This window comes from Ammodytes marinus, assembly GCF_949987685.1.
Source record: "Ammodytes marinus genome assembly, chromosome: 22".
Lineage (NCBI taxonomy): Eukaryota > Metazoa > Chordata > Actinopteri > Uranoscopiformes > Ammodytidae > Ammodytes > Ammodytes marinus.
The window spans coordinates 9653264-9678831 of NC_137226.1; the positions used below are offsets into that span (position 1 = coordinate 9653264).

Here is a 25568-nt window from a genome sequence, read left to right on the forward strand (position 1 = left end):
TTTTCCCACCCATGTTTCCCCCGAGCCATTCAACCTGCGCAGACGATATTATTTTCTCAACGATTCCATTATCCTTTTGAACCCTCTGCTTAGCCATGCCCAAGCCACAGTCTTTGCAGGTTTACTTTTCCAATTAATTTAGGGGCTGCTGGTCAATATTGACTCAAGATAATAATGTGTGCATCTTATCCCATTGTGTTGCCAACTGAAAGAAACACCATAAATAAAGCGAAGGGGATTTGGTATTTGCACATTAATGACATCCCTTTCTTGACGTGTTGTTTCATAAAAAAGCAGGTGTTTTGCAGGCTTAATGACTTTTAATTTGCTTTTAATTAACCCCTCAAATCCCAGGTCATGTATTTGCTGGTAGATTATTGGTTGCCGTCTTGAATTAATAATTTAGACAGGCACGCAATCTTAAGAACATGCAGGCACACGCACAACTATGCATAAAACCATTTCCAAATTTCACGGAGAGGCAACAAGTCAACTTAGCTCTCTGAAATGGGACTGCGTTTTTCTGCTACCGATGCCTTTTTGTGTACTATTACAATTACGGGATTTCAGGCAGTGATCTGAATAATCCCTCAACGCTATGCTAATGATGGAAGCTAGGCAAATCTCCCTACTGGTTGAGCTTGTTGTTAGTATGCATGGCAGGACAGAGTTAAAGCCAGGCCTGGGCGTGCCGTACAGTGGGTTCCCTTTTTATTCAAGCCAGCAATGATATGGGCATGTGGATCAGACATTTTGCCTGTTGGCATATTAACCAAGACAACGTCCCTGTTTGCCCTCCACACATCTCAAGGACTAAGCCATTCCGAATAGCCTCTCTCACAAAGGACAATGAGTGCAGCTTCACTTGGTTGCATTGCATACTGTAGCCAAAAGTTATTCCTGGCCATTGTTGTTGCATGATTGATTATATGAGTAAGCTGTGCTTCTTTAACCATGTCCATATCCTGAGTTACTGCCAAGCCTTCTCCCAATATATTCAGCCGGTAGGGAGATTGAAAACACACTACAAAATATTAACATTGCCGAATATATAACACTACCTTACCTTGGCTCCTCCATGCATTAGTGACTTTTTGTCTGTGTTGTGGGGATCAGTGCCAGGGAGTTTATTTTCCAGGAACGTATTGATCAATTGATTTGGATAATTTTATTAGAGAAGCTAAATGCGGCCAGTAATAGCTGTTAGTTGCCAATATTAGACAAGAACAGCAGAGAGAAGAGGTGCTTTGGTTTGATCTATAGACAAATCAATGACATACACAGGCAGGCGGCAACTGCTGAGGAGTCAGTGGAGTATCGGCAGAGTGAAGACCAACGGGATATGTTGAAAGTGAGAATGAAAGCAAATAAAAAAATAATGGAACAACTACTTTTCTTATCGAGTTGTACGTGAACAGTGTAATGAGGGGTTAGGGGTTTAACTGTTTGACAACCCAGCAGATCATCTAAAGACTTGTGCTTGTTTCCTTGTCAGACTTAATTGTGGTAATCTGCCATGCTCTCAGATATCGGTAATTTCTTAGTTTAGTGAGAAGATTGTTATTATTATGACCAATATAGTCACTTTTAAAGAAAATCAACAGTTGTAATAAAACTTTTAAGACCAAGAACAGAGAAGCAGGGAGAAAGACCCAAAAGTTGCTGTATTTGGGGAAAAAACTAGAAGCAAGGTTAGGAGGAAGCATGAATAAAGAAAGCGCGTCTTTGCCCGAGGCTCTGTTGGATAGGATAGAACAGTGGCCGGTTAAGGGAAGCTCTTAGTAACCTGTGTGTGTGTGTGTGTGTGTGTGTGTGTGTGTGTGTGTGTGTGTGTGTGTGTGTGTGTGTGTGTGTGTGTGTGTGTGTGTGTGTGTGTGTGTGTGTGTGTGTGTGTGTGTGTGTGTGTGTGTGTGTGTGTGTGTGTGTGTGTGTGTGTGTGTGTGTGCACTGTATGGAAACTTACAATCCATCTTCACACCTTACACTGCTATAATTATGGGCATCTCTCTCTCTCTCTCTCTCTCTTTTATGCTCACCATCCCCTCCTCCCTTGCTTCAATCTATGCCAAGGGCTTTTACATTCACAGTTCCCACCACACCACCACGCTGCTGTGCCTACTCTCTCTGTCACTCCCCCTATATCCACCCTTCACACCTCCCGCCAGCCTCCAATTATCAGATCTAAGTAGGTACCGGAGTAGAAAAGAAGTCAGAAAAAGAGGGAGGAGGAGAGAGGGAGATGATAAGAGAAAATGTGAAGGGGTCAGGAAGCTGGATATTACAAACGATACAGGTTTTGTTCAGAGAGGGATAAATGAAGGAAGGACAGAGCATAAAAGATGACGTCAGAGAAAACAATGAGGAAGTGATAGAGAGAGGACTAAATGAAGGATAATTACAGAGGGTAAAAAAAGAAGTGCCAACTTGCTTTTTTAGAAGTCGAGGATTATTATGTGGCTAGGATGAGTCATGCTATTGACAGGTCATTTTCTCTTTTGTAGAGAAGTGCTTGATGACATCACAGGGGTATCTCTGTAGTTCACAACTTCACACAGAGACACATTAACACACGCATAAGCTGGTCTGCGTCAGTAGCCAACTTGCTTACACAAATTGTTGTCCAAACCACCGAAAAGCCCACTTGGCCTCGTGCACCGCTGGCAACAATCCCGACGTGTTATATTGTAGTGTCCGTATGTGTGTATACATACACACAAACAGAAAAACCAGAGCTCAGTTGGAGAAAAACACAGTGTACCAACAATGTACACACTTGTTTGTAGTTTCCCTGCCAGATTATGACATTTGTTGTTGTTGAAGCAAATAATGCATCAGTTTTGTGCTTTTATATATTTAGCTTAATTTATGTGTGTGTGTGTGTGTGTGTGTGTGTGTGTGTGTGTGTGTGTGTGTGTGTGTGTGTGTGTGTGTGTGTGTGTGTGTGTGTGTGTGTGTGTGTGTGTGTGTGTGTGTGTGTGTGTGTGTGTGTGTGTGTGTGTGTGTGTGTGTTTGCGCGAGTACAATCCTATCATGTCATTACCATATGCCACCAATAGTCTAGAGATCTATTAAGTAGATTCTGCTTTTTAGTCACCCTGTTAGGTCATACTCCAGTGCTTCCCATGCCTTCATATCCACAAACCAGATCAAATGTATTGTCCCTATTGTACGAGTGTATTAACTGGGAAAGATGTGATTAAAAATGAATTGCTCCCTCTTTGCTCTCCCAACTCATTTTCATTCTCCAAATACGACCCCTCCGTTCTTAGGAAAATGAGATTTGGAAGAGCAAACACGTATGCACCACCACCTCTTGCTTCCTCTCCTCCTCCACCACTGTACTCACTCACCCTGTTTGTCATTTATCTATAATGACTTTGTGAATAGTGTCACAGAGTGTCCCACCCCCCCCCCCCCTCTCTCTTTCGCTCTCTCTCTCTCTCTCTCTCTCTCTCTCTCTCTCTCTCTCTCTCTCTCTCTCTCTCTCTCCTCTCCCTCTCTCACCAAGGCAGCCACCCAGTCAGTCACTCAGCCTAACCCAATCAAGTGGCTTTTAATGAACTTCAAACAAGTGTTATCATCCAGTTCAATGTGTGCCATGCTTCACTCCCCCCCCCCCACCCCCTCCCCGCGCATCCATGCGGGGGCTCACCTTATCTTCTCTCCTTCTCCTCACCCTCCTTCTATCCTGCCTCTTTGACAGGCTAAAGCACCTCCTGTCGCATATTTTTGCCTTTTCAAGTCACTCTGTTCTTTCGTTGTTCCTCTCCCTCTCTCATTTTGCCTATTTTGCTCTCTCTCTGTCTCCCTCTCTCTACCCACCATTCTTTCACGATAACATGAAACAGTTTAAGAAAAAAGGCTTTTCTCTACTTACTATCTTTACCCTGCTTTACCTCCCTTCTAACCTGCCACGTGTGCTTGTCAGTCACTTCCCTGTTCTTGCCACATGCTTTACACTTCTATCTATCTGTCCAACTCTGTTCGCTTTTTTTCCTTTTCTCTTTTCTTCGTCCATCGCTCTCCTCTCTTTTCACCTGTCGTCCTTTTCCACCCCTCCTCTTACCTCACAGGCAAACCATAGCTGCTCTATATTTAGCCCAGATCCCTCACACCTGAATTGGTTGGCTGTTCATATTAGACCTCCAATTGCTAAGTGACTCATGTCCCCCGCTTTGGCACTCTCTCTCTCTCTCTCTCTCTGTCTCTCTCTCTGTCTGTCATTCACTCTTGCCTAATTACTGCACACAGGCAGAATTTCTCCATATTTTGATCCATCAGCGACATCTTTTGTCGATTAACAATAAACATGAACACAACAACCAAACATACAAATTCAAAAAACTGAGAGCTCATATCATTGCTGTATAAGTGTCAGTTTCATTGTATCATGTATGCTCCCCTCCTGGTGATGACAGTGTGGAGTACCCATTTAGCTAGCACTTCACTCAGTGAATGTGAGCAGGTGCTAGGCCCGTCGAAACCAAAAAGGCTGGTGATCTCAACCCAACCGGAACTATCACAAATGCAAGCACTAAAAGGAGTACATGCTGAAGAGGCTATTTCATTCAATTTAAACCAATGTTGGTAAATTAGTGTTGGGTACTGTACCTGATGAGATAAATAATGTGTTGTTGAGGTTACAGTTCACTGTTCTCAGGTCATGTTGCCAACATATTCCTTCCATCAGTGCCTCCAAATGGATTCAACTGATTGGAAATGTTGAACTTTTCATTATCATTTTCATATCGATGTAATGTCAAAAATAAATGGGCATCAAAGGACAACTGCTTTATTTTTGTTCAAAGGTATTAACTGCACTGCTTTGTATGGGTAATGTATTTCTAGTCCAAAATCCACTCCAGAATAAATGGACTCATCTGTGATGCCAAAGTTGGAGGCCAATTGATCAACATGGGCTTAGATTTGCAATAATGTCATACTTTTCACCATAAGACTAATAACAGTAATTTCATTTGGACTGACTATTCTGTCTGAATGGTCCTTTGCATATGAAGTATGGCATATGAATGGCCAGATTGACAGTTGTGAAAGTGGGACTTAAGTAGAGTTTACTGTCCTTCAAAGTAACATTTATTCATTCTTTCATTCAAATACATTAAGTAGATGTGTAGTTGTGCACTTCACTATGTGCCTCACGATAGACGGACTGCACATTAAATGAGCCTTCTAATAACAATCTGGTGCAAAATGACTGCATGGTTTCTTCAAGTAACAATACTCTGATGGCAATTATGCATTCAACCCCATTGAGAAGACTCCTAGTTATTCCTTCTTTGTCTTTCTTCTAGGGGTGTCCCCAGCTGCTGCCTACAGGCGGGATCCTGGTGCCGGTAAACGTGGTAAAGCCCATCACCCTGCGGGCCAAGAACCTCCCTCAACCCCAGTCTGGACAGAGGGGCTACGAGTGTCTGCTAACCATCCAGGGAAACGAGCACAGAGTACCCGCCCTGCGCTTCAACAGCTCCTCTGTGCAGTGCCAAAACACATCGGTGAGGGTCTGTGTGTGTGTGTGTGTGTGTGTGTGTGTGTGTGTGTGTGTGTGTGTGTGTGTGTGTGTGTGTGTGTGTGTGTGTGTGTGTGTGTGTGTGTGTGTGTGTGTGTGTGTGTGTGTGTGTGTGTGTGTGTGTGTGTTTGTGTGTGTCTGAGTGTGTGTGTCTGTGTGTGTGTGTCTGTGTGTTTTACTTGCCAGACTTTGTGAGATATCATCATTTACTACCACCCCACCCACACAACAACACAATCTCTATAAAGAAGCCCCGTTTCTATAAAGTTTGCCTATAAAAATGACCATAACATTTTTTTGCAGTCTCGCTCACATTGCGTATACAGCAACACACACACATACTGATTCCAGCTCTGGGTTTTTCCTCATCTAGCCAGACAGTGGGATGATGAGACAAGAGCCTAACTTTGTCTCTCTTCTACACAGCCAATCCCTGCGATCATGCTCCATTCACTGTCTGAATAATGCATTGACAGCAATGAAAGACTAGCATGAAAAAGGCTTTATGCTGGTCTCGATGCTAATCGTCTGCATGATGAAGATAGACAGGAAGATGAGATGTTATTGTATCAACAGTGTGTGTGTGTGTGTGTGTGTGTGTGTGTGTGTGTGTGTGTGTGTGTGTGTGTGTGTGTGTGTGTGTGTGTCTCAGTGTCTGTGTGTAGATATGTCTGTGGGATTTGTGTGTGTATAATCACAGTACGATCCAAATATTGTAGCCTACTTACACACACTGATTGAGCGGTGAAGGAGGAAAACTGTAATTTAGCGGAAAATTATGATTCTAGCTCCAACCCTTCATGCTGCTAGCGTTACAGAGCCGAATGAAAAACAATTGTGTATCAGAGAGCTCTCTGGTGTGAATAGTGTGCGTTTGTGAATTAACTGTGTGCGGAGTTCATGTGTGCATTCACTGTGTTGACTGCCACCTGTTGATGATGTATTTTGCATTCAAAGGAGTATTGTGATACTGACGCCTTTTGGAGTTAGAGATAATAGACAGTTTAAAGTAGCTTACAGCTTCTCTCTCTCTCTCTCTCTCTGTCTATTCCTCAATTCCCCATCCCTCCCTCTTTCCCACTCTGGTTGCCATGGTGACAGTATTTCTATGATGGGATGGAGATGAGCAGTCTTCCCGTGGAGCTGACCGTCATCTGGAACGGTGATTTCAGCATCGACAACCCTGCCCACAACAAAGGTGAGCAATCACATAGCCACGAGCATGTATATGCTGAAGTGCGCGCGCACACACACACACACACACACACACACACACACACACACTTTTAAATCCATATCAGTTCTTTACACAGTTCTCATAGTATCATAGGAAACCACACATACATACACACACATGCACATTAAGTCGACAGTCGCTTATTAACTCTCACTTTGCACACATGTAGACACAAACACACATTAAAGCCACTGCCTCCCCATTGTTGCCCTTGGAGCTGGTCTCCATGGCAACAGGCGGGCGGTGTGCTGAAGTGCAACATCCATCCCCTGATGTTTCCACGTAGAGTGGTTAACTTTAACTCATCCTCTCTTATGCTTTCCTCTTGTAAGTGTCTCTCTATTTGTCTGTATATCTATCCTGCACTTCACTGCTGTCTGTCTGTCTGATCCCAAGTCTCTATATAATGATTGTATTTTTGCCTTGTCAAATATTATTTCTTTTCAGCTGTTTTGTCTTATTTGCCACGTCACCACCTTTGTCAGAGTCGAGCAATCTTTTCAGCTATGTCGCTACCGCCACCCTCTTCCCCTTATTCCATTTTACGGGCATGCATTTCAGAATAGCAGTAATGACAAAACACATTTGAACCAAATAATGCTAATAAATAATAATTGATACCACAAAATAAACTGTAATTATGAATCAGAGTCAGCAAAGCAAATTATTATTCCAGGCTTGATTTACAGAGAAATATATGGCACATTTCATTGCCTCTAGCCTTTTTTCACGCCCAACTCTCCATCTACTCACAGTATATATAAAATGACAGCTCAGTACTGATTTTTTCAGCATTCATCTGCTGAGCTTGATTCTGTTTAGCCACTGGCGATCCACCACTGTGAGTGATCTAATGCTTGGGCAGGAGAAAGAGCAGCGGGCTGGGGGATGTAGTTCTCTTGACAGGAAAATAACACAGTTTAACCAAAGGATGTGGAGTCAGGCATAAGAGATATATTGTTAACATGTGGAAGATATGCTAACATGACACCGCACTGTGGGCAGAGTTTGTACAGGTGTGCTTGTGTTTCAGAGTCAAATGCAGTGTGCAAAACAAATCCTTAAGCAAAGATGTAAAATTAAAGAAGCAACAAAAGTGGAAGAGAGGCAGATGTTTTATTTTTTTTTTTTTTTGGCCTGTGGATGAAGTGACTCCTAGGGCATCATTTGATGGACAGATCACACATGCATCTAATGGCAATTAAAAAGAAAATGGCTGGCCCGTTGCCATGGAGAGTATATGTTACATGCGTGGTGGGTGAGCAGAGGCGGGAAGCAGCAGTGTACAAAACTCAAAGGGAGAGGGAGGACATCGAGATTATGATGGGAGATGGAGAGATAATGAGCCAAAGATATTAACGAATGTCCCTTTCAAAATGTTCACAGTTTGTTGTTCACATATTCAAACGGCAGCTGACAGACATTTAGAGACGCGGGGTAAACAAACTGTGCTTTGAAGTGTTTGTCCATCACATTAGAGGATTTTTGGCCAAAATTAATTTGCATGCATTTGCTCGTCTTTGGTAATCGCTTGTACAAAGGTTGTTCACTTAATCTCTCCCCCTCTTTCTCTCTCTGTCATTCCCTTCTTCCCTTCCAAACGCCTTATTTTCTTTCCCTCCTTCTCTCTGTGTTTTTCTTTCCTCCCGTGCAGTCCATCTGTACAAGTGCGACGCCCAGCGTGGAAGCTGTGGTTTGTGTCTCAAGGCGGATCGGCAGTTTGGCTGTGTGTGGTGCAAAGGAGAGAACCGCTGCACCCTCAAGCAACACTGTCCCCACCCGGAGAACCAGTGGCTGGAGACCAACGGCATCAACAGCAAGTGCACCCACCCACGGATCACACAGGTGGGGGCATGCACAACACTCCACACATGCATTAGTGTCCACACATGCAGTACATCATTTTACACAAAAGCACCTATGTAGGACAATCAGTGCCAACATCAATGCTAGTGCCTTTTACTTCACAGCCTGTTTGCGCACACACACACGCACACACACACACTCACGCATAATTTCAGAACATACTGTGGTTGTCAGTTTATCCTTTCAACATAATGGCAGAGACTGTGAGTCACCAGCTATTCAGTTGGACAGCTTTTGTGAAGAATTATGTTTTTTTTTTCTTTGTTTTTTTTACAGTGCAGTTAACATATCTTCTATCAAATACAGTAAGGGGACAGTGGTTATTTTTTATACATTTTCCTTCCCCTCTTTCCTTCAATTGTGAGCACACACCTGGATAGCACATGTTCGACTAAGAAAGAGACAAATTGTCCTCATTCTTGTTAGTTATCAATCAACTCTGCACACAGATGCTCCCGCAAACCCCCTCACTTAACCCAGCTTGCTTTCGGAAAACCACCGTGTGAGTCAAATAGACTTGACCTGTGAACAACATATAAAAGGGGCAACAGCAGTAGGGGATAAGGGTCAGCGACATGAAGGATACGAGCCGCTACAAAGGAAAGATTGATGGAAAGATGCCCAGATGAAGGGAAAGGAGGGTTAGCATTAAAGAGAGCTGGTGACGGATGGCTAGACTGAGCCAAAATAGAGTCACAGGAGGATGAAGGGGTGAAAGAAGACCCATACACCCCCCTCTATCTCTCTCTTTCACTCTCCCTCCATTTCCCAATGATGGATTTGATGGGAGTTCTTCTCTGCATCTGTTATCCGAGGTAGAGGAGAGTTAGCAGCAGATGGTGACTGACTAGAAATGAAGGGATGAAGCAAAGCGTGGATGAGAAAAAAGACAAAATGGGGAATCCTCTTTGGCGTCCTAGGGAGTGTTGGGTTAGGACAGAGAGGAGGAAAAGAGGGGATACAGGAACAGAGATTATCCCTACACAGCTCTCCACTCCCTCTACCTCATCCCACATAGACCTGGACACAGATAAGTGACTGATCTTACTAAAGATTCAGTGGAAGCAACACCATAAACCCCTTTTGATTCCTGTAACCTCGAATACACCATGAGTCAGACATGAATCTCAACAGATCATGTAAACCTGAAGAGATACAGAAGACATTTCTAAATAAAGTACAGTCAGACAGGGGTTCTGATTACCTTATCTGGTACACGGTGATAACCCAAACCATTGTCAGTATATTTATCCAGGCAAAATAAAACCAACTTGTGAGTAGATGATGCTACTTTGTCCCTCTTTGCACTCATCAAAGAGTGTTGATCGGTAAGGTGCTCTTAAATCATTCTCTCACGGTAGTATTTGTCTTCAGCCCGAGCTTGTGGATTTATTCCTGGAGATGGGCCCTGTATTTCTCCTTACACCCCCTTAGGCTGCAGCAGGGACATATTGCAGCCTTCTCACGTCCCCCATAAAAACTGTCAGTGGGTGTGAGGAGTGAGGACTTTTTTCCAAGACGACCGGGGCCCTAATGCATTCTAATACGCTTCATTATAATGACATCTCCCATCAACAGTGTGAGAGGGAGAGACTTGGTAGAAAGAGAAAGGGAGAGAGAGAGAGAGAAGTGATTAAGCGTTTGCCTCTACCTAACCGTCAATTATCTTGTCAAAGTCACAAATCTAATCAACGCTTCATTGCATCTCTCTCTCTCTCTCTCTCTCTCTCTCTGCCTTTTTTGCGTCTTCGTTCTCGATCACTATTTTCTCTCTAAGTCTTTCTCCCTCGCCATCTCCCACATTTGCTAATACATGGAGTGCTGCAATGCATTGTGTGCAATCTTTTTAATTGCGTGTATTGTAGTAGCCCTGTTCCCAGAAGGCTCTTTTTTCCATTAAGATATCAGCAGGGAGCCTTATTAATCGGAGACATTGAACCATACAGTAACGATATCTCCCACATGGCAGCCACAGAACTGGTGTTGTGCTTGACCTGGCTTCAGCTTGCCGCTGCCATTTTATTGGCTAGTTCATTTCAAGCCCAGCTAGTTCAATTTGTTTTAGTTCACTTCTTTAGAAATTAGCATCAAATAGTCAAATAAAGTTGTTTTATTCACACATGGTAGTTAAATAAGCATTATCCTACTATTATACAACAAGGAAGAGCTATGAGATAAATCCACACTCACTCACACTCACACACACCTGTGAACACCCCATTGGGTCACACTGCCAATTATAAAATTAGCAGAGAAACATTGAGAGTGCAGCCCCAGTGAAAATCCTCTGTATCAGTAGTTTTCAGGGAAATGGTGACACAGCACGATTAAAGCTCGGCTCCTGTCTGCTGCATGTAGGACTTCTATTTGGCAGAGACAGATGGGAGCAGACTATTCTGTGTCCATCTCTAACATCCATCTATCTGTGCTGGCCTGATGATGCGTAATCACACGCACACGCACACAGACGTACACACACTCACTGGCTGAACAGTAATTATGTGAGTGAAGTGCTGATGGATGTTGGAACCGCCCCCATCAACAATGAGAGATGCTATTGATAAATCAAAGGATACACTGTGATTACTGCAAAGATGTCACCTAATGCCAAGTTTTAAGTTAATCTTATGAAATATATTGTTGTGGCTCTAAGTGAATACAGGATTGAGAAATGACAATCCATTGACCCTGATGCTTGACCTCTTAGCTGTCACTGAAGCTGTTATTCTGTCGTTTATTGTCTTTTTTTTTCTGCAGCCGTGACACAACACACAATCGACGTTATACGATTTATTACTGTATTGCAGGATGCAGTCATCATCCAATTTAAGCATTCTGATCGACAAATTTAGTGACTGGGATGCTAAATGAAACTGCCTCCCATCTTCCTCTGCCCAGTCACACCTTATAATGTCTGCTACACTATTTTTGCATTTCAACTAATGCTTGTTGTTCAGGAAAATAAACAACATCCCATCTACAGAATCCTAGTAGTCCTAATATCTAGTTTTGCTATTCAACAGATCACCCCTCTCCGGGGTCCGAGGGAAGGCGGCACACTGGTGACTATCCGTGGTGAGAACCTGGGCCTTGAGTTCACAGAGATTCAGGGTAATGTGAAGGTGGCCGAAGTGGACTGCACCCCCATAGAGGAGGGATACATCCCTGCTGAACAGTAAGTGGCATTTACATTGAAGACTGAATACAGAAAATGACCCAGTAATGAATAGCACATACTTAAATAGTCTCAATTACCATAAGTCCTTTGATATCAACTATTAATAGCACATATAATTACAGGTTGTAATGATCTTTAATGTACAGTAATTCAACATTTTGTCAACCAAAATGTACATAATAAGTACATAAGAATAAGGCCTTTTGGGGCGCCCTTAGCTCAGTTGGTAGGGCGTCCCCCCCATGGGCCTCGGCCAGCAGCAGACCCGGGTTCGATTCCAGCCCTCGGTCGTTCTCTGCATGTCACTCCCCTCTCTGCCCCATTTCAATTCTGTCTCTACACTATCAATAAAGCATAAAAATGCCCAAAAAATATCTTAAAAAAATAAAAAATAATAAGGCCTTTTACGGTTGCATCGGAGAGGTACATATCTAATTTGAAACAGCAGCAAAGCTAAATCTTGAATTGAGCATACTATTTCTGCCTCCCTTTCATTTTGTCCAGAGCGGAACACTTTGTGCCTTACAGGGAATAACACACTTGAGTAACACACTAATATACAATGCTGTGTTTCCTGTTACCCACACGACAAAGCCAGAACAAGTCAGTATGACCAACTGACCAATAAGTCAGAGACGTGTGCGTGTGCGTGTGTGTGTGTGTGTGTGTGTGTGTGTGTGTGTGTGTGTTTACAAAAGAAATAAGGTGCGTGAGTAACTGAAAGAGAGAGTATGATTTGACCGGTAAATTAAATTTATCTTCAGGTCAGAGCGGTGCACAAAGAGTACAGGTCGGCTTGTATGTGTAATGCTGTGGGCAGCAAAGAACAACTTAGCCCTCCATATTTCATAGTAGCACAGACAGGCAATCAGGCACACACAGTGCCATACCCATTTAAGAAAGTTCAGGAGGTGTCATTTAGATGACATTTGAGTTTTATTTAGAGCCTTGGTTCTATACAGGTGCCATCTATCAAGTCATTTTAAACTAGTTTAAAGTTGGCTTATCAACAGACCCAGGGCTGCTTCTGCTAAGAAAGTAAGTTGTGTGCCAGCATTTTCTAAGCAAACGCTGACATCGCAGAAGTGGTAGCTGTATTTGAGGTCATATGTAAAAGGATAGAGACTTTTTTCTTCCACAAGTTGGCAGTGCGTCGGAGGGGAAGTCACCGCCAAATAATATTTTAATAGAGGTTTATACACAGAGGTTTTAACACAGGTTTATGTCCATTCTTATTAGATAATTTGCTCTGCATTTGCTGTAGAGGCAAACTCCAGCTTTCTCCAGGTTTTCATATAGCTATGTTTGCTGTTGGTTTATAAATATGAGTGGTTCTTTATATGCACTTCCATATATTATTTTATTATTATATCCCACAATTTTTACAATGTGTGTTTCCAGGATAGTGTGTGAGATGGGCAAAGCAGAGAAGAGCCAGTACACTGGGTACGTGCAGGTCTGTGTTGGGGTCGGAGAGTGTAGACCCGAATTCAAGGCAAAGTCCTCCAAGTACTACTATTTTGTGGTGAGTCTACACTTTCAATATTTGATCTATTTGTATTAATATACACATTTTAAGGTAAATATGATCTGAAGGGAAAATATATTTTACATCATCATTGGATTTTCTATTTTGTTAAACATATTAAACTAAAATGTTTTCTTTGTTAATTTAAATGTCTACATCCCTGTGGTGTAAGGTTCCCTCTGACTACTTGATGGAAAGAAATACTCTAGATGATGGATTCATTATATTCAATATTCTGCCTCTAAAAGCAGGATGGCACCCATGCTATATACGTCGCCCACTGCATGTTAGTTCTCTCACCTGCTGTGTTAACACCGTATGAACATGTTGTTTTTCCCTGTTTATTCGTCTGTGATCTGACATATTGTGATTCTCACTAACAGTCTCCCTCTCAGGCATTTCCCTAATGTGTGTATCTGCAGTGAGACATGTCACTAATGAGCACAGAATGAGAAGAAAAAAACACTGGTGGTTATTTAAAAAACATATCGCACACATAACAAACCCACACACATTTAATAAACTGTCAGGCACACTTGGACATTAATTAACAGTGGTTGCCATTATTTTTTCGTTTTATGTAGTGAGTATAATTTTTACTGCCATTCATTAATTGAGCACTGGCCGAGGTTTATTTCTCAACATGGTCCAAGTTCAGGATTATATGAGGTAAGGTCTAGATGTCACACCACACAGCAGGCTGGACATGAGCCTATAAGAAGGCAATATGAACTGGATGAGGATTTACTTAATGCCCAGGCTATAAGTGTACTACATCAGATGATGTTTTGTCACATTACTTTGAATGCTTTCCAACACAGTCTAGTGAATGTAAGTGGTGAGTGCAGGTATATATTAACACTAAAAGCCCTTCATTTCAAACGTAATGCAGTCTATTTTGTGCCAGGGCCCACAGCCTATTAAAACATACCGGCATTCTAATCATATAGGAGCAAATTCACTTATTTGTGTGTCAACCTGGAGCTTGAAAGTTTGTTTTTAAAGTTAAAAAAACTAAAAAAGTAAGGCAAAGAGTTAAAACTGCATTAGAATGTTAGTGTTATGCATAATTCATTTTTCTGCTTTGAATCACCTTGACTTCACCCTATGATTGTCTTTTGACCTTTCAACCGTTGTCCCCTTTTGTCCAGATCCCAAGGATTAGCAGCCTGAAGCCCAGCCGAGGGCCGGTCTCCGGGGGAACCATTGTCAACATCACCGGCAGCCACCTCGATGCTGGGAGCAACGTGTCAGTCATGTTTAAGGACCAGCCATGCACTTATCTGAGGTTAGTAGGGAACAAGCCAGAACTGACCCTGACAAACACATAGTCAATTAAAAGCTCAGCCAAGATACAGAGCCTAAACCCCTCTGACTGTTTATAGATTGTTTTATTGTTTAGTTTTGCACATTAACTGAGACAATAGTTAGATATCCTCTGAGAATTAAAATGATTGTGATCACGATCATGGTGTATAGTTTAATTATTAAAGACCTACTTCACCGGTGGAAATATGAAGGTGTATTGAACTCTGAGATCCTATGAGGTATAAATGTGCAAACATTTTAGAAATCGGTTCATCCTAGCCTGAGAAAAGGCAGAAAGAGTGTTTTATGTGTGTGATGTCACATGTGGGATAATGTAGGGTAGGATTAACAGGACAGCTGGGCCAAGGGAAGACTGAGGGAAGAAAAACCTCATTCAATATATTATAATAGCGATTTTATAATGATAGAATGCCGGTTCCGAATGGGTGAAGTATTTATTTAAGCTTCAATCTGTTAGTGATGTTGAGTTGTTTACTTGAATAAAAAATGTACCAAGCAAAATATTCACAAGATGAATTTTCTTCTAGTATAAATTATTGATGAAAGTCATAGTTTAATCCATTACTTGACACTAATCAATGCACTCATCTCTCAAGTTCAGTCAATGAACTATCTATCCATGTCCACTTAAGCAACCATTCAACTGTCTTAAATATTAAATTGACATTGGTTTTTGAATCATTTAATGGTCTGCATCAACAGTAATTAACAATGACAGAGATTAGCACTGACCGTCTACATAACGTAACATATTTTTGCAAAAAATCCTAACTTGTATATCATTTTTCATCATGACATTAGGAGGGGTGGCCAGTGGCTGACCTGCAGAACCCATGCCTCCCTGAATGGCTATGGAAACGTATCCGTGTCAGTCAGCATAGACAAGGCCCAACTGCAGAAGGACTTGCGCTTTGAGTATGTGGAAGATCCCACCATCATCAAGATAGAGCCTGAATGGAGCATCTACAGGTATGGTACAGGGGCTCATGTTTTAGCAAATCTTACACATACCGGTAATTGACCGTTGACCTATCTTCCTAACTTTGATGTCAATCTTCTCTGTCTCTCTCACAGTGGACACACCCCGGTGACTGTGACTGGAACTAACCTGGACATCATTCAGACCCCTCTCATCAGAGCCAAATACAACAGCCATGAGACACTCAATGTAAGTGATTGTATGTGTAGACAAAACAATGTGGGTAATTAAAGACGCTGCTTTGTTTGTTCTTGAAGTTTGGTCCATCTAATTTCAAGGACAAATACATGGATGTCTTTCATACTTGTTATAGTTTTGCGATATAGTGGTTAAAAATAAACTATTTTGACATGCATGCGCACACTGGCACACACACACATTTTTCAAGTGTTCCTTACTTCCATTGTTAGATAGATGTCCCAAAGGAATTCAGCCACTCTGAATGTCGGAGTAATTTTCTCTTTTCCAGAGCGTGACTAAATGCTTCAGTGCCACTTTTAGGTAAATGGGTCAAGGAAAAAAACTCAGAACACTGAGAGGGCATATTGGAAATCAACAGGTTGCCATGGAATGAATACAGAATGATGGAATTCCTCTCCACGCCTTTTTAACAATGTGGAAGTACTGATACCAAACTTAAAACCCAGAGAGATCGGCCCTTATCAAATTCCTCAACCCTGTATTCACCCTTATACCCAGGGGAGGACAGATACAGCCTTACAAGGGGGGACTTCTGATTGAAAGGAGAAAGAGTAACAAAAGGCAGTAATGCTATCTACGTACATGGTCTATTTGAGCATGACCTTACACCACATTTAGCATCTGTGCTCATCTAAGTCTGTGCAGGGCATTATGTCTCAAGATACGGTACAATCAACTAGATCTTTGAGTCAAAGTATATTAATTGTGAAGTCTAACACAAGCTCAGGTTTGCACTGAATGGTAGGCAAATACAGCTGAACATCCAGCACATTTTCAGAACATTTGTGAACAGAGAGGAGTTTCTTTTTCTTCTCTTTTTTATTTATTTAAGTAACCTTCTTGCGGTAGTGTAGGATATATGTCAGTGGTGTCTTGAAGACCTTGCAGGATTTGTCAAGTTTGATGTTCAAGGAGCCAATTAGAGTGACAGGCCGATGGTTTGAGTGGCTGAATCATGGCACGGAGGTTACTGTTGAAATGTGAAATGTCTGTGAATGAGACCTGTGTGCTGGTGTTGTTTGAGTGTTCCGTACCCCGACAGGCCGAATGAGACGAATGGAGAGATGTTAGAGGGATATTGAAGGGCGTGTGGCTTGACGATGACAACTCCAACAAACTGTGCTTTTTTTCCTTTAAATGTCATATATGTGTGAATAAAGAGGAAGAATTTAAATCTCATAACGTATGAAATGAAAGGCAAGGGACCACCATACAAGAGAGAGAGACACTGAAACAAAATGTAAGAGACATTGTAATTGGCCAGTAAAGTGGTGAGTGACATAATAAGAATGCTTCAAAGAGAGAAGAAAAGATCACAGAGAAGAATAACGGGACGGGGAATAAAGAAGTGATGAGAGGGTGGGGGTGTCTTTCCTGCAGAGAAATGAAGGCAGGGGTAAGACCTAGTTATCACTCCTGAATCTTCACACATCAAAAGCCTGATGGTGCTGAGACTGCACACGCTTGCTAACTACACCTCATTTGGTGGCTTTCTCTAAGGAAAATACCCCACCAGGTTCTTTAGCACTTTAAATGGAGGAGCTTCCAGATAGTATTGAGTCTCAAGTGGGCTTAGTAAAATGTAAACCTGTGACATAAATGATTGACACTTACGGTTGATAGGGTGTCTTGGCATTTAGTAATGTTTGTGCCTGTTAAAGTGACAGGAGTGAGGTAATAGGGAACGGTAAAACTAATTTGAGTGTGAGGTATATTGAGCCATTAAAAAAGCATATGAATTATCATTCTCCAGAATTGCTGACTCCACTTTTCAGCACTCTATTTAAATTTTCAGAGATTATGCTCATCCCTAAATATATTTTTTCTCCTGTCTTTTTGACCAGTTGTGTCAGGTGCTCAGCCCTACTACCATGCTGTGCCAGGCTCCAGAGCTGCCCATCAGTCTCGCCCGGCAACAGGAGGTTCCTGAAAGACCTGACGAGTTTGGCTTTAAACTGGACGATGTGCAGGCTCTGATGGCACTCAACAACTCAAACTTCATCTACTACCCAAACCCTGAGTTTGAAGCACTCAGTGTGTCTGGGGTGCTGGAGCTTAAACCTGGATCGCCCATTATACTGAAGGTACGAGGATAGCTATTTCCCACACTGACTTTTATTGATTTTAAGTTATTTACTTTCAGTGGAATTGTACTATATACTGTATGATCATCATATGATCATAATTGTTTAGTTGAAAATAAATTATTCTGATCAATTCCTCATTAAAAACTTGAAAAACAAAGACAAATGTGTTTAACATGTGCAAAGCCATTGAACACAGTGAACTGTGTCACACACCAATTTGCTAATTTATATTTAATTTTTTGTAAATATTGCTTATGTTACTAGCCCAGTGTCATTTAATAATGTAAAAGGTACTGAGAGCTCTATGTGGGCCTACTAATGATATATTTATACATATTTCAAGACCGTAATGAAGACCATAACCCATCAAATATTTCTATGTAATTTTGCAGTATCATCGCTATAAACCAAAATGCATAGTTCAACTCGTTACTCTGTTAACCATGCCTCTAACAATACAAAATCACATTATGCATGAATTCTCACCTGCAGGGGCGGAACTTCCTTCCACCGACCAATAATGGCAACGGGAAGCTGAACTACACAGTTCTGATTGGTGAGAAGCCCTGCATGTTGACTGTGTCAGAAACCCAGCTGCTCTGTGAGTCGCCCAACCTGACAGGTCGACACAAGGTCCTGGTGAGTAACGTAGCACATGTTCACAAAGACAAGTGAGAAACACACACACACACACACACACACACACACACACGCACACAGACACACACACACACGTGACCGATAAGCAGGCTGTGGTAGAGAAGATAGACACACCTACACATGGATTGACAGTTTGACGGACAGACAGACACTCCTCGTGTTGCTTTCTATCCATTTTCTTGTCAGTTTGGAGACAGACTGCAGCTCTAATCCAATCAGCTGTGTGGTTCCTGTTACTGCCCACAAGCAGACACCAGACAAACAAATAAGCCTTCAATAAGAAAGATTAGGGTGCCGGAAAACTCAATAAAGATTCCATTTGTGGTTTTAAGAGGGACCACTTTGAACAAGGCGCTTCCTAATGTTACCACCTGAACCCAGCAGCATAGAATAGATATGGATACATTGCTGTATAACAGTGAGAAGATGCATAAATAAACAAAAGCGTGTACACATTTAAATTTCAAATCAATACGTCTGTCTGCCTTGGCTTTGACCTGGACTTTGAACCCAGGGAAATGCTTTAGAGACCTTAAAGTGATTCACAAAGACAATGTTATTTAAAGGGTCCATCATACATATTTGTCATATGTTTTGATTTTGAAAAACACCATACTTCCATTAATGTTTCATTACTACTTATTTCTCATTCTCCCTAGATAAAATCATGAACCTTTTCCAACCTTTTTTTTCCTTCTTAGGACCTTTCAAGGAATTAAAGTGTGTATTTATGTTTGGTAAATGCAGTTGTTTTAATACACCCGTTCTATTATTCCACCCTCACTAGGCCCGTGTGGGTGGCATAGAGTTCTCCCCAGGTGTGGTGCACATCATGTCTGACAGCCCGCTCAGCAGCACGGCCATCATTGGCATTGCAGCAGCCGGTGCCCTGCTCATCCTCTTCATCGTGGTGGTGCTCATCGCCTACAAGCGCAAGTCTCGTGAGAGCGACCTGACCCTGAAGAGGCTGCAGATGCAGATGGACAACCTTGAGTCACGTGTGGCTCTGGAGTGCAAAGAAGGTAAGAGAGGTTCATGCTGATGTATACTGCTCTAGGTCAAATGGATGTTGAGTGTTTCGTCCTAAATAGATCCTACTAACATTTCTACCTTTTTGAAATGTTCTGAACTTTTTGATTATTTTTCAAGTCTGTTCAAATGAGCACACTTTTTTTTTATCTTGTGAAAAGTCTATTAACGATGATGGCAACATATGGTAGGTGAAGAGTATTAGGTATGGCAGAAATAAACATTCGCAGAGTAAACTTGTCAAGTGTGGTAAAAATAAAAGTATGTACTAAATAGTTTTTATGATTCTGCCAGCTTTCATCGTCTATTTCTATACCTATAAAAAAAGACTGATCAAACTCTCTTAAGATTATAGGTTCCATAAAAATAATTGTATTGTTTTTCCATAAAATGTGTCTGTGTATCTGTTGTATCCATCAGCTTTTGCAGAGCTCCAGACCGACATCCACGAGCTGACCAGTGATCTGGATGGAGCAGGGATCCCGTTCTTGGACTACAGGACCTACACCATGAGGGTGCTCTTCCCAGGCATAGAGGAACATCCTGTACTCAGAGACCTGGAGGTATGCTCGAAGGTTTTACTGATACTCAAATTGTATCACATCTGGAGTGTAGCACCTTTTAGTGAGTGTCTGTTTCAATGAAGGAACACATGTTCATTTGATGAAGCAGTATGTGTTAAATTGACTTAATAGTATTTCGATTCTGCTAGTTGCGGAATTTTGTGTTGCTGATACAGGAAAAAACCTTGTTAGTAGAGAAAAATTAAACAACAACTTACGTTAGGACAAATATTTGCATGATTTCAGTTGTGTTGATCAGCAGTTCTTAGGAGTTCTTGAGCTATGGGTATCAGAAATTGACACTAATTTCGAAGTCAATTCAATATCCTACTACCCACTAAGTATTGCGATTAACAACAAGTGTGTGTACCTGTTCAGTCTGTATCAAATAACAATCGCAATGCAATTAGCCTTATTTGAAAAGAGAGCAAAATGAGCAACAAATTAACAATGTGGTGGGTCACAGTAGGTGAAATTGACACTGATGTTGTTTTGTGTTGCTGTCTGATAAACAAAAGCCTTTTGACGTCCGACTACAACACTCCTTTCATGAACAAACAAGGAAGCCCCTAGAATCATTAATGACTGAAATTATATAATTAAATTTTTTTTCCTCCACCTCAAAAACAAATTAAAACTCAATCAGAGGGAGAAAAGCAAAAGAAAAAAATCAAGTAATTTATCCTCCAGTGATGACATTGATAGACAGCCGTAATTGAACAGGTCGTCTTGTTCCATTACGAGAATGATGGACCCCCATTTCACTGCCCTCGGGGTTGGCCACTCTATCACTGATGAGAATTTCCAAGTAATAAGCAATATTAATTATGTTTTAATTGGTATAAATGTGGAACTGTATGAGGGGTGTAATGTGGGATAGGAGCCTAATGAAAAAAGCAGCAGGCTTGTCTTAAGCTGCTGATGGCTGCCTAATTGTTATTGATGTGTCGGAGGATTTAAAGTCAAGTGTTTGACTGGGCTGTAACAGCTAGAAATAGCAGGTGATGAAAAGTCTGTTAAGGTATTTAGTGAAACAGTTTGCTCAGTACTGACATATTTAAAAAACATGCTTTGCTTTCAGTTAATATAAGAATTACACGTAGAGAAAATATTGAATATAGTCTTGTCACGTGTCAGCTCCGGGAAGATTGCTTCTTGGCATTTTATTTTTTCCTTGTAACTATTCAGGTTTATTCTTAGCAGCAAAAATAACTTCCTTTCCTTATTTTCCCAACAATTTCACTTTACACTTGAATCTCATATTGCTTTGCTTTTGTGTTATTTCTTTCTTTGAATTTTATTTTTCATTTCATCCTTGGTTTTTCTGGAAACAATTTTGTTTCAACAGTTGTTGTCGTTATAGTGTTCCAGCTGTTGACCAACTAAACCTAAATATTTCAGTGTCCAGAGCTGTCTCTACTTACATTTCCATGGTGCTGTGTGTGTCTGTAGCATGTTATCATTCACAGTTTACTTTGCGTAGATGCCGAAAGAACAGAAAACATGAACACACACTTTCTCCAGATTTACTGTGTCTATACACAAAAACGCTCACAAACGCTGTACACATCTAGTGAGGTGGTATAAAATTAGACTTACAGTTTAGCAATAGCTCCCAGCAGATTACAACGGGTTCCTTCAGGAAAGGTAAAAAGACAGAACATACGCTGGGTGACAGCTGCATTGGGTACAAAGAGATGCTGTCTTACCACAAGTGCTCTTGACAGATTGAAGAGGAAAAAAAACTAATCTCAATTGGTGCTACTTATGAAAAAAGAAGCATGTGTGGCAAAGTGACTAGAATAAATGGTGCAGGGACAATCTGGGCTCAGGCGAGGGGAATTCACATCACTGCACTCTCTTTCTACTTGCATTAGTGTGGAACACAGCAGCACCATCAAAGTAATAAACATTCCCTCCAGGGGCTTAGTGCGTTTTCCTGCTTTTTATTCTCAACCTTCAAACTAAATGTAACAAAAGCTGGAAGATGTTAAACTCCCCATCTCCTTCGATTCTTTGTTCTTTCTCTCACTCCATTTCTCTTCCCTTTCCATTATTATTTATGAAGATGAACTGATGGTAGAGAGTAGAGATAGTTTATGTATTACTTCATAACTACACATGTTTTCAAACATTTGTTGATATAGCATATACATTAACCCTATATGAAATATATTAATTATGATTATATGTAATGTTTAACTTTGTTTTGGCAATTAAACTGATATAATGCTTCCCATCAATAAGGAATACAGTACAGGGTCAATATTACATCCAAATGAACTGATGACTAATTAGTTCTACATTACATTTCATCCAAATCTGTATTGTCTACCTCCTTGTTATTAATAATGTCCTTCATTCAAGTGGTAACATTTCTCCTGTTTCCTCCCAGGTGCCAGGCTACCGGCAGGAGCAAGTGGAGAAGGGTCTGAAGCTTTTTGGCGCGCTCATCAACAACAAGGTCTTCCTGTTGTGTTTCATCCGCACACTGGAGGCCCAGCGCGGTTTCTCCATGAGGGACCGTGGCAACGTGGCCTCGCTCATCATGACAGTGCTGCAGAGCAAGCTGGAGTACGCCACCGACGTCCTCAAGCACCTGCTGTCTGACCTCATAGACCGCAACCTGGAGAGCAAGAACCACCCCAAGCTATTGCTGCGCAGGTGAGATACACGCTCAAACTACAACTACATACAACACAGCTGGCGAGGGACATTTTTGAGCTTGGTGCTTTGCTGCATATTCTTAAAGAAGAAGGAACCCTCAACCCTCAATTCTCTCCTTCTTCTTCCTTATAATAGCAAGTCGTAGGAAGTTTGATAGATATTGAGTTATTGAACGTCTCTAAATTAAAGGTGCACTGTGTAGCTTTGGGTGTGTCAGAGAAGTGAACATTTTCTAAGGTATATTCTCATAACTGAATATCAAGCTTAACTCACAGGTAAATTGGATCCCTGGAACGCTGTTTGAAATTAGAAAGCCAGCTGAAAAGTGGCCCACAGTTTTGTCTACAAAAATATTCAAATTTTACGTTTGGTTCCTCGGGCCTGAGAATGATGTGTGCATTGATTTATGATGTGGTAATAATTCCATACCAAGAATTACACGTGGAGAGAATATATTTTGTAAACTAACTGCAGGCTCTGGAAATAGCAACAAGTACCCCTCCCCTGAAACTGCATAGTGCACCTTTAAGGGTTGTATTTTGTTGGTTACGAACTGAGCTAAAGGTTTGTACTTGTTAATGTAAACCCTTTACTATCAAGGACAGAACATGCTACTCAGTGTTTTTTCTAGCCGTGTCATGTTTGGATTAACTCCCGCAACCTTTGCTGGCTCTGTCTCAGAGAAACCAGAGTGCGTTGCCATGCAAATCATTAGCTAAATAATTAGGATTCATTAGCAGTGAATCTAATTTCAAATAGCTCAAGAGGGGGAAAAGAAATACTCATTTATGAAGAAATGGAGAAAATGAGACTGAAAGCTTGCTCTCTTGCACATTCACAGCCCTCCTTTGGATTTGCAGTGAAAGCCTTAATAGCATGCACTTGAACACAGAAATGTATGTGATTATGCTTTCCTGCCAGCGGTGTTTGGTAAATGTGATGATTATGGTTACTTGAGTAAACCAGCTTCCTCAAAAGCTGTTGTGTATTTGTGTGATGCGTGCATGCATGTCTATGCAAATACACACTGGATATTGTATGCTTTTTTTTTGCTTGGGGGTCGTCCTTCAAGTCACGACACCCCCAGATGATTTCACAAATTAATTTGTGCGTGTAATTTCAATTAAAATTCAGATTTTCCCTCCGGCTAAAAACTCATCTTTACCAGCAAATAAGACAACTACCACTAAATTGGACTGAAATGAATGCTGTGCATCGTACAATCCACACAAGACAGTAGGCATATTCACCTCATCAAAAGCCTGTTTGGACTCTTACTTGGCGATGCAGAGAGAGATTACTGCTGTCTCGACAGGGAGGCATGATTAATTGCAGCCAGAGCTCACCGAGTCTGGTGCAGCAGCCACTAAACAATGGAGTAATCGCTGATCCTGGCAGTAGATACAACATAAGAGACGGCTCGTACAGCAGACACAGGGAGAGCTAGTCAAGGACAATGGAGACACTTAAAGCTGTGTCGCCATGTGAGGAGAGCTGGCTACTGGGGCATGGAGGCAGGTAGTGAAATCAGCTCTTTGATCTCTTAGTTTACGTGCCAACACACCCAGATATTTTATGTCATTATTCGATTATGCATTTCGAAATTGAATATGAATAGATTAGAATATGAAATTCTCAATATATCAAATAGCTGCTGGAAGAGCTGCAATAATAGGAACAGATCTTCGAGCACCGTCCAAATACGTCACACTTTCTTTCCACATTCCTTCTCTTGGTCTCACCATTCCTTGTCGTCAAGGGGAAAGGGAGAAGGACAAGCTGGGGAAAATGCCATCGCATACAGCCAGCACTGGAGGCTAGAGCACATGCTTAACAGCAAACGCACGCCCAGTTTGATTGCCCATTTGTCAAACACACGACTGTGATGGGCTGCCAGATCAGACTGTCTTCATTGCATTCTTCCTCCTTGGATGCGCTTATTAGTCCTTCAACAATCCCAGCATGCATCTCTGATGTGATGAGGCTTGTGTGAGCAAAGCTACGCCACCCCAGTGTGGGATGACTGGCGTGTCCTTGGGCAGCAGCTGAAGATAGCCAAGATACACAGGCATAAGGCTGTGAAGATGTGTCTTAATATATTTTACAGGAAAGATAGCACCCCTCCCTCCCTCTCTTCTCTCTCTAATTTGTTCTGTCTGTTTTCTCTTTATTCACTGCCATCCTCCCTAGTTACCTGCCCATGTCTGCTCTCTCTCTCTCCCCCTCTATTTATCTTCAGTTCTGATGCTTGTGCTGTTTGTTTCACACATCACTATCTTTATCTCTCATCCTCCTTCCTATATTCACTCTCTCAATCTATATTGCCAGCTCTCCCTCCCGTCCTCTCTCCGCTTCCCTGTTTTCTTGATTGCTAAATCAATGCTTAAAGTGCGTGAGCAGGGTGTCTCTGGCACAGCATCTGAGCACGGCTACCCACTGCCTCCTCTTCCAAGAAGTGTGTGTGTGTGTGTGTGTGTGTGTGTGTGTGTGTGTGTGTGTGTGTGTGTGTGTGTGTGTGTGTGTGTGTGTGTGTGTGTGTGTGTGTGTGTGTGTGTGTGTGTGTGTGTGTGTGTGTGTGTGTGTGTGTGTGTGTGTGTGTCCTCTCTCCACACACAAACACACATCCTTCCATCTGTCCCATCTCAACCTGTGCTGAAGCACAACCACCAGGCAAGCTAACTAACGAGAGCCTTCCACAACCATCTGTCGCATTCCTT

At 41.7% G+C, this 25568-nt stretch overlaps 1 protein-coding gene across 2 annotated transcripts in view; it reads left to right on the forward strand.

The window, feature by feature from the left end:
- Window positions 1-25568, forward strand: part of plxna4 (plexin A4) — a 211609-nt gene that overhangs the window by 156073 nt on the left and 29968 nt on the right. For both annotated transcript variants that reach the window (XR_013845451.1, XM_080050959.1), the window contains exons 10-22: window positions 5313-5513; window positions 6629-6725; window positions 8419-8609; window positions 11654-11805; window positions 13210-13333; window positions 14488-14624; window positions 15467-15634; window positions 15740-15833; window positions 17690-17929; window positions 18425-18571; window positions 19380-19614; window positions 20042-20184; window positions 22580-22848. Coding sequence is in view for 1 of the 2 variants with exons in the window: in XM_080050959.1 (XP_079907085.1) it covers window positions 5313-5513; window positions 6629-6725; window positions 8419-8609; window positions 11654-11805; window positions 13210-13333; window positions 14488-14624; window positions 15467-15634; window positions 15740-15833; window positions 17690-17929; window positions 18425-18571; window positions 19380-19614; window positions 20042-20184; window positions 22580-22848 (2198 nt within the window). In the remaining variant the exon portion in view is untranslated. The remainder of the gene's footprint in view (window positions 1-5312; window positions 5514-6628; window positions 6726-8418; window positions 8610-11653; window positions 11806-13209; window positions 13334-14487; window positions 14625-15466; window positions 15635-15739; window positions 15834-17689; window positions 17930-18424; window positions 18572-19379; window positions 19615-20041; window positions 20185-22579; window positions 22849-25568) is intronic.